Source organism: Festucalex cinctus, chromosome 11 (genome assembly GCF_051991245.1).
Source record: "Festucalex cinctus isolate MCC-2025b chromosome 11, RoL_Fcin_1.0, whole genome shotgun sequence".
Classification (NCBI taxonomy): domain Eukaryota; kingdom Metazoa; phylum Chordata; class Actinopteri; order Syngnathiformes; family Syngnathidae; genus Festucalex; species Festucalex cinctus.
The window spans coordinates 7,396,942-7,406,941 of NC_135421.1; the positions used below are offsets into that span (position 1 = coordinate 7,396,942).

General features: G+C 44.3%; 1 protein-coding gene across 1 annotated transcript in view; it reads right to left on the reverse strand.

Moving 5' to 3' along the window:
• Positions 1-10,000, reverse strand: part of parp4 (poly (ADP-ribose) polymerase family, member 4) — an 83,741-nt gene that overhangs the window by 69,101 nt on the left and 4,640 nt on the right. The window contains exon 3 of the mRNA XM_077536366.1: positions 2,100-2,325. Coding sequence (XP_077392492.1) covers positions 2,100-2,325 — 226 coding nt within the window. The remainder of the gene's footprint in view (positions 1-2,099; positions 2,326-10,000) is intronic.

The window sequence follows — 10,000 nt, forward strand, 5'->3', positions numbered from 1 at the left end:
AATGCCGTGCATTTACCTAATCACTGACCTACGCAGCCTTCAATGTAACCATCCGCGGTTACGGTCAAGGCTCAAGTGCGGTCAAAAAAATAGTGCGATTAATATGCGTTAATACGTGATTAATGCGACATTTTTCTGTGATTAATTAATCTATTAACGCTTTAACTTTGACAGCCCTAATATATATAAAAATAAAAATATATATAAATATATATATATATATATATATATATATATATATATATATATATATAGAGAGAGAGAGAGAGAGAGAGAGAGAGAGAGAGAGAGAGAGAGAGAGAAATAGATAGATAGATAGATAGATAGATATTTATTTTTTAGAGGTTGACGTGTATGCATCTTTCATAGACCCCGTACGTGGCTTAATTTCACAAAACTAAAACCAACCATTATCAGAATTCATATGCACATACCTGTACCACGTATGTCTACAGTAATTTTTGAAAATATGAAAACGATCGATGCAGTATTTCGGATTTTAGAGGCATATATAGTATCTTGCTCTCCATAGGTGCACACACTTGTCACGTCTCTTCATGAGGAAAACGCTTAATGTCAATAAAATCCAAACTATCGAGCCGATCATATTGCTATTTTAAGAGATTGATGTGTTAGAGATGTGGGTGTCAATTTCGGTGGCGATTGGTTGTAGTTACTGGATTACTGTAATGCACTTTACTTTGGAATCAGCCAGTCCTCCAAAATGCTGCTGCTCGTCTCCTGACTGGTGCCCGTAAGAGGAAGCACATAACCCCGATCCTGGCCTTTCTCCACTGGCTGCCCGTGAAATTTAGAGTCCACTTTAAGATTCTTCTATTTGTTTTCAAATCTCTAAATGGTCTTGCCCCACCTTATCTCGCTGAGCTCTTGGCACCCCTACACACCTGCCCGGTGCCTCAGGTCAGCAGATCAGACTCAATTGGAGGTACCGAGGGCTAAGCGGAGGCTTAGAGGAGATCGAGCCTTTGCCTTTGCCGGTCCCTCCCTTTGGAACGACGTTCCACAAAATATTAGGCAATCCCCCTCTTTATCTTCTCTTAAAACACATCTGTATTCTTTGGCTTTTGGCCAGGTTGAACTAGGAATAAGACGTAGAGATGTGTGGGTTAATATTGGTGTTTTCTGACCTTAGGCGACATGCACGCACATGAAGCATTTAGACGTCCCCTTTTCGATCAGTTTCTCATGGAAAAATGCGTACCCTTTCTTCATTCTTCTTTTTTTCCTGATGGAGTTTTCTTCCATAATGCTAGTTTCCACATCGGCACACTCAGTACAGTTACTTATTGTACAGTTGATTTTGCCTCATAGTGTAGTGATACAGGGGCGGTGTGGCTCAGTGGTATGGTGGTCATCTTCCAACCCAGAGGTTGTGGGTTCGATCCCATGCCATTGTGACCACATTGAAGTATCCTTGAGCAAGATACTGAACCCCCAATTGGTCCTGATGCTGCGTCATCAGTAGGTGAATGGGTAGTCAAAATGTAAACGCTTTGAGGGCCTTGTAAGGTGGAAAAAGCGCTATATAAATGAGGTGCCATTTACCAAATGCCATTTACAAAAAAAAAAAATAAAATAAAAATCCAATCATCATCATATAATGGCATATTGACAAAATTATAGATCTGGAGAGACCTTATGGAGGCCTTCAATTTGTAGTATGACTGGATGTGGATTGTTACACCTTGTTACTCATTAACTTTGACATAGAAGTTAAAGTTCTCTCTGTAGTTAAGGTCAAGTGCCGCTAATTACAAATCAGCTGAGTGGCTATTTAACTACTTTATGTCCCCCAACGATTAGATAAAAATTGACCTGAAATAAGATCACAAATAAAAATAAAAAAAAAATAAAAAAAAATCAACGCAGTGAATCATTCATTCTGTGTGAAATTATGTGTTTAAAAAGCAGAGCAGTGGAGCTTTTCAATTGTTATTACACCATGGTAGTAGGGCATATCGCTAAAATAATTGTGGAGCTGGAAAGCCCCCATTTACAACTTTAATTTGTGGTATGACTCAGGCCACTGTGGTGCAACAACATTTTTCATCTTGTTATATGGCTGCAAAATATGTTACCTTCATCACTGAATGGACTTTCTTTAGTTGTGCAAAGAGGAGGAATATGAGAGGACGCTTCAAGGGAGGACGTGTCCATCTTGTAGTCCTCCACAGGCAGGAGGATGCCTTTCTGCAGACAACTGTGCACATAATCCAGCCCCACCACCGGCGTTTGGAACTTGCAGATGCTGCGCAGCCTGTTCGAGCTTAGGTCTGACACTTTGCTGACCACAACAAAGGAGCACTGCAAATGAGGCAAATATCTAACATTAGGAATGGTACTTGCTTTACATATGGAACATGGTAAATGAAGTGGTTTTTATAAAGCGCTTTATCTATAGCAGGGGTGTCAAACTAATGTTAGCTCAGGGGCCGCCTGGAGGAAAATATATTACCAAATGGGCCGCATCAGTCAAATAACTGTATATAACTTAAAAACAATTACTGTCATTTATATGCAGATTTTCGTGGACCAGCCCTAAATTACGGAGCTCAACTGTAATCATGTTGGTCCGAAAAATAACACGGACGCAAATGGAACACGGCAACATTTTGCTGGTATAAATCCCGGAAGTGTTAAATCTACCTGTTTTGCATATGTATTGTTCCCAGAATGCATTGCGTGGCACAGTTAACTCATTCACTCCCAGCACATTTTTCACTGTTTTACTGGATTTAGAACGATTTTGCAAGGCCCACAGAATATTGTGTCCTATTGCTATCAAAACATGGAACCTACCAAAACAGAAGATTAGAGTCTCTTCTTTCATCAGGAAAAAAAAGGTATATTTCTGTCTGTTTTCATTTTGCAACAATTAGCATTAGAATATAGCAAAGTTTCATCATTATTCCCAAATCTGTTTAAAACAGTGGGGAAAAAATAGATTTTTGCAACATGGCCCAAGTTGATCTCTTATACTCTGCTGCCACCTGCTGGCCGTTTCTGTAATAACTACCATTGCTTGAAGCATTCTCTTCAGTTCAGAAGCTGCATCAAAGCCTCATATTTGCTCTAGCATTAAAACAAAAAACATATAAATACATCTTTGGGAGCATGATAATATTTAAAATAGAACATATTTATACGTTTTTGGGAGCAAAAGAGTTAATGATGTTATAAGGACACTAATGCTTGTCATATCTATTTGCGTTACCAGTAATTGAATTTGTGTCGTATTTACCACATTTGTCAGTCTATGATTTAAAATAATAATAATAATAATAATAATAATAATAATAATAATTAAACAAACCGGCGGCACGGTAGTCGAGTGGTTAGCACGTCCGCTTCCCAGTTCTGAGGTCTCCGGTTCGAGTCCAGGCTCGGACCCTACTGGGTGGAGTTTGCATGTTCTCCCCGTGCCCGCGTGGGTCTTCTCCGGGTACTCCGGTCTCCTCCCACATTCCAAAGACATGCATGGCAGGTTAATTGGGCGCTCCGAATTGTCCCTAGGTGTGCGTGTGAGTGTGGATGGTTGTTCGTCTCTGTGTGCCCTGCGATTGGTTGGCAACCAGTCCAGGGTGTCCCCCGCCTACTGCCCAGAGCCAGCTGAGATAGGCGCCAGCAGCCCCCGCGACCCTTGTGAGGAATAAGCGGTCAAGAAAATGGATGGATGGATGGATTAAACAAACCGTAAGTTGTGTGTAAAATAATGACATCTAGGATGACAATTCTCCGTACAAGTTGTATTGCTCATCTGAGGACTGCTTGTGAAAGTACAAATTTATGTTTTGATTGTGGCGGCTGATTAACTAATTAGTCTGACATTACCATTTTGTTAAAAAAAATTTTAACTTTACAAAATCTTGCGAGCCGGATTAAACCCCTTTGCGGGCCTGATCCGGTCCGCGGGCCGTATGTTTGACACCTTTGATCTATACCATGTGGTGCCCAAAGCACTTGCTTGGTGCTTCAAAGTCTCACATTCACCCATACATTCCATACACCAGTGGTCGGCTGCTGCCATGCAGGGCGCGGCCAGGTACACCGAGAGCAAATTGAGGTTGAGTGTCTTGCTCAAGGACACTTCAACATGGTCACCAGGCGTGAGGATCGAACCCACAACCTCACAGATGGAAGACGACCACTCTACCACTGAGACATGCAGGTACTCTGGATTAGCTGGGTGATGCCAGCCATTTTTCTTTTTTTTTTTATTCTCTGAATTCCTGTTTGCAGTAATCACCCACCTACAGTTGTGCTTGAAAGTTTACATATGTATTTATGTAAACTTATGCCACTTAATGACACAAAAATGCTTTGACCCGTCACCAAAATTCACATGCACATCTCTACTCATGTCAACTTCAGCCTGAAGTGAATATGCACAGCGATACTCACATCTGTTTTGTCTTTTTTTTTTTTTTTTTTTTTTTTAAATGTCCAGTGTACCAAATATTCCAGGACATCCACAAAAGAGAAAACATTTGCAGAAATAAAGACGTGAATCAGAAGAGGCTCATCCTTGGTTAGGCAGTGTGAATGGAGATGACTATAAAAGTAATTGAAGTGTGTCAGAAAGGGGTTTCAATCGCTCATGGTGGGCTGTTTGACATCAAGACAGCATGCAACCAGATAGCAACACTACAGACGTGCACATAAGAACTGAACACAGAAGAACCAAGCCTCTGTGTCACAGTGTTTCTTGACTCAATCATGTCCTGGGGCCAGTACGGATTGATTCAATTTCCTTTTTGATTGTGCTTTTTTGATCATTGTGATTGTGCACAATAAGTGGTCAATGTGTGGACACACCTTAGTTTTGAAGAGTATTGTCTTGATCGCTTAGAATGAGGTGTAAAAATTGAATTATCGACATATAAGCAAATATACACTTCATGTATGACCATTTAAGATCAAATTATACAAATTGAATAACAATTAATGAATATAGAAGAAAAGAGAAACTATATTTTTCAATATACAGCATACAGTATATACATATAGATTACTTATATTCCAAATGTCCAATTATGTGTTCAATGCCAAAAGGTTTATAGTCTGGATGAACACAATAGAGTCAGTGATCATGATATAAATTCTTGACTTTCATATAAAAAGAGAAGCAGGTGGCATCGTCTTCTCTGCTGTAGGTTACAACAGTTGAAGTGTAGCACACATTCAAACATAACCTCAACTACAACAGTGCTGACTGTGCAGATACATTTAATCAAAAGATTCTACCAGATTCAAAAATTCGTCTTCAAAAAAAAAATCTATATGCAGAACAAAGACAGAAGCAGCAGTTACAGATGTCTCAGCTCAAAAGCAGTGGGTGATGTTTTCAAGAGCTTGAAATGAGAAAAACCCCTCCCATCTTCCATACAGACTGATAAATTAAATAAAGGTAACAGGAATGTTTCTCCTTTCTCCTTTCAAAAACTCCAGTCCAAAATGTGCGAGTCACAAACAAATGCTTAATTTCACTGAGAATGCAGATGATTCCACTGCTTTAGTATTTGATCAAATCATAGTGTTTAGTGCAGACAGATGTGAATTAAGGACTTCGTGGCACCATCTTCTTCAAGAAGAAACTTCTAGAATATCCCCTCCAAACAAACTGCACATGTACAGTGCACAACAAAGTGTGAGAGTGGCTCTTTCATCTCATGTGGAAAATATCGTGTTGAAGGTCTATTCCTTCTTTTCCACATATGCATGCCAAAGGAGAGAAAGACGCAAAGAGGTGTGAGGAACAATGAAAACAATGACAAAAAAAATGTGACAAAGCTACGAATGCAGGGGATATGTCCTCCAGATGCCGTGGTGGGCGTCCCTTATTGTCATTTATGAAAAGTGGCAACTAGGGATGCATGATAATGCTATTTTCAACCAATACTGATAAACCAATAATTTCGAAAGTGCCGATGTCAATAACCGATAAGTAACCCGATAACTGTTTGCAAAATGAACTTGAATACATTAATATATTTGAGTCCTACTGTAAGTCTAACATGTACATTGTAACATTGTCTAAAGCACCTAGAAGCTGAATTTTATTGATATCTCTGCTTCAAAGACAACCAGTCACTCATTTTGAGTTTGCCAAAACAAGAGTAATGTTTTAAAAATGCAACAAAAAGCTGTGAGGATAACATTTTGGGGAGACACATTAAACTGACATGTCACCATGATGCATCTTCTGTGAACACAAAGTCGTGTGCATTATGATGTCACAAATATGCTACACTACCATAGGAGAGGGGAAGGGTGAGGAGTTGGGCACAACTTGAGCCACAACCACTACAATTGGACCAACACAGCAAGTCGATTATTATCGGTGGATTTCTTTATTATCTGGTTTATCTGTATGATGTCAAATTGGTCTATAATGACCAATAATTATCAGCCACCGACATTATCGTATATCCCTCGTGGCAACTCTAGCGTCAACAGAGGGTATTGCTTTTTCATTAAAATAACTTACCTCTATGAGTGAAACGGCAGAACATAGTTGTTGTTTTTTTGTTTTTTTTATGCTTTTGGTAAAATTTTAAAATCACCAATGTTCTGTTGTACCAGCTAAAAAAATAAAAATAAAAATAAAAGTTGTACCAGCTAGCTAGCAATAAGCTAACCTGGGAGGGTTTGTCTCTACGGTAAACGTCCAAGTTTGCAAACTCCCTTTGTGCTAGGATTGCGTCAGAGGCCAACATTAGGTGCGTTTCCATTACCCTTTTTCGCAAAAATAAAAGCGATATTGTACTATTTCGATAAAGTACAATTTTGAATTGTCGGTGTTTCCATTGAAGAGAGTTTCGCTTCTGAGGCGCAATTCTCGGAATGACCCGTCTCGCGAGACCTCTGTAGGAGGTGTTCTGTAGGAGGTGCTCATGATGTTTACGGTAGATGGACGCCCGGTGTAGTTATATTACTTTTAAAAAAAAAAAAAAAAAAAAAAACCCTCACCCCTCACCGGGCGGTTTCGGGCATTTAGTGTTGGTGTTGTTGTGTGTGTCCCTCGGCAGTCGGCAAGCAGTTCTGACACGAAAGCGAGTGGCACCGTACTTCCTGTAATCCTAAAATGTTGTTCCCATGCAGAAGCTGGGTAAAAGGCAGGTTACAAATTGTTAAAAGTTTCTGATGTTTTCTGCTAAATTAACCAGACATGGCAGGACAGGATTTTAAGCTCTCCTCTCCTTCAACTTTTCGAAGGTGGCTCGCTCGATTACACCTCTCTCTCTTTTGCGCTCATGACGTGCAGTAGCCGATACAAATCACTTCAGCATGTAAAACTAAAATACAAAACCAAAATTAATAATTCTCAAAACAAATAGTAATTGCAAGTTTAATAAAAATGCACATAAACAACATGTTACAGTCCTTTCCGCCGTGACCGGGCGGGTGTCACATGACTACTAATGCGCAAAAAGTGTTTCCATTACACTTTTGCGAAATACTTCTTTTTCGATACGTCTCAAAAACCACCTCATGAGAGCACCAAAACTTTTTAGCGATATTTGAGAGTATTTTCGCAAATCCGGTGTTTCCATTACCAGCTTACTTTTGCGAAACATGCCTTTTGCGCAAAACTGAGGGTAATGGAAACGTGCAGCGAGCAGTGACGGGAGTCGGAGGCAGAGTATTGAAGTCCAGAGACAAAGACTGGCGTTTTATTGACATCATCAACAACTCACTCTGCGCGAGGCTCACAGACCTACTAACATCTCGTCCTTTTATCCTTTCATCCTTTCATCCCAACAAACTCCCCCTTCGTCCCAACGTTCCGTGGGTGAATTATGTTCCAATCACTACACAAGCCCCCCCAGAATACACCCACAATCAAACTCCGGATGACGGGGCGGCAAAACTGCCCGACCCCTGCGGTTACAGGACCCAGGGAGCGAGGGCGGGAGGGACACCGCAGAAACACCAGAACAGTCCCGCGCACCAACTGGCGGGGATGCAGGAACAACTGGAAGGGACCCCACACGGTCCACAAGGCGCAGCCCAGGGGGGCAGCCGCGGCGGGGGGGCGCGGGGCACGTCCAAGGGTCCGGCCAGGTCAACATGAGCCGGTTTAACTTGCAACCCGGTGTCGGAGCCCCGAAGCGACTGGGTGTCACGGTCGGAAGCCTGGTCGACCGCCATCCGGGAAAAGTCGAGGCCCAGCTGTACCGTGTTGACGGCTGCCCTGGACAGACAATCCGCGACCACGTTGTCCTTGCCAGCGATATGTCGGATGTCCGTGGTGTATTCAGATATGAACGATAGCTGGCGCTGTTGTCGCGCGGACCACGGCTCGGACAACATCGACATGGAGAAGGTGAGGGGCTTGTGATCGACGAAGACCGTGAACTCACGGCCCTCCAGGATGAAGCGGAAGTGGCGGATCGCCAGCCAGACAGCAAGGAGCTCCCTGTCGAACGTGCTGTACTTGCGCTCCCGAGGGACTAACCGGCGGCTGAAAAAGGCGAGCGGCTGCCACGCACCTTCGACGCGCTGCTCCAAAACGGCCCCGACGGCAAAATCGGATGAGTCAGTAGTGAGGGCGATCGGGGCATCCGGGCGCGGGTGGGCCAACAAGGCCGCTCGGGACAGCGCAGCTTTCGTCTCTTCAAAAGCCTTGACTCACATCGGTCCAGTCGACCGCACGGTTAGGAGCCACACCCTTAAGTGCGTCGTAAAGCGGGTGCATCACATGGGCAGCGTGGCGGATGAACCTGTGGTAAAAAGTCACCATCCCGAGAAACTCCCGGAGACCCTGGGCCGTCCGGGGTCGAGGAAAAGCGGCAACAGCTTCCACTTTTGCCGGGAGCGGGGTGGCGCCGTCCTCGTTGATGAGGTGGCCGAGGAATTGGATGGGTACGAAGAAGGGGAAAAGAAATGTCCGCAGTGACAAAGTCCCACGTGAACCGGCGCTCTCCAAAACATACATCCATTGTCTTAGTGCCGTAGGTCCGGATCGGTGCATCGTTGGCCGCTGACAGGTGCGGGCCGTGAGTGCCCCCGGCAGCATCTTCAGCCGAGGCAGGCAACACGCTTCTGCGGGCGCCGGAGTCACAAAGGAATTTGAGTCTGGAGAGGGTGTCCATGACAAACAGCAGCCGGCACTCTGCGCCCCCACTCACAGCTGCAACTGAGTGGAGGCGTTGCCGTTTCCCGACGCAACAAAGGAGCAAGGGGCGCGGCACCTCTTCACCTTGGTTCCAAAACGTGCGTGAAAATAGCATAAGCCAGGGGCTGATCGGCCATCCACCGCAGCGCGTGCCTTATGAGGTGCAGTTGCGGTCGCCGGGAATGGGAAGGCGCGTGCAGAGGCCAAGACCTCGTGGTTGTAACGCTGGGTGGCCAGGAAGAAACGGTCAGCTTCCTCCGCCAGAGCACGTGGCTCGGAGATGGTAGTGTTCACTAGCGCTGTCTGGACATGAGGAGGCATGTGGCGCAGAAACAGTTCAATAAACAAAAAGTTCGGCTCCTCCGCGCCAAGCAGTTTCAGCATTTTTTCCATTAGCTCGGACGGCTTACAGTCCCCCAGGCCCTGGATGGCGAAAAGGCGTCGAGCCCTTTCCGGTCGTGACAGCTCGAAGGTCTTAAGGAGGTACGCTTTGAGTCCCGCGTACATATCCCGTGCCGGGGGAGAGATGATAAAACTCATGGCTCTGGCCGCCGTGGAGCTCCCGAGCGCGGCCACAACGTGGTAGTAGCGCGTGGAATCGTCCGTGATTCCCCGGATGGCAAACTGAGCTTCAGCTTGTACAAACCACGTCGCCGCGGCCGACACCCAAAACTCCAGTAACTTGAGACCAGCGGAGTTCGCCATGTCGCTCAATTCGATCAAATTCTCAGCCTCGGAAACGTCAACGAGGCGGATGTCGGGGTCACCAATGTAGCGAGCAGTGACGGGAGTCGGAGGCAGAGTATTGAAGTCCAGAGCCAAAGACTGGCGTTTTATTGACATCATCAACAACTCACTCTG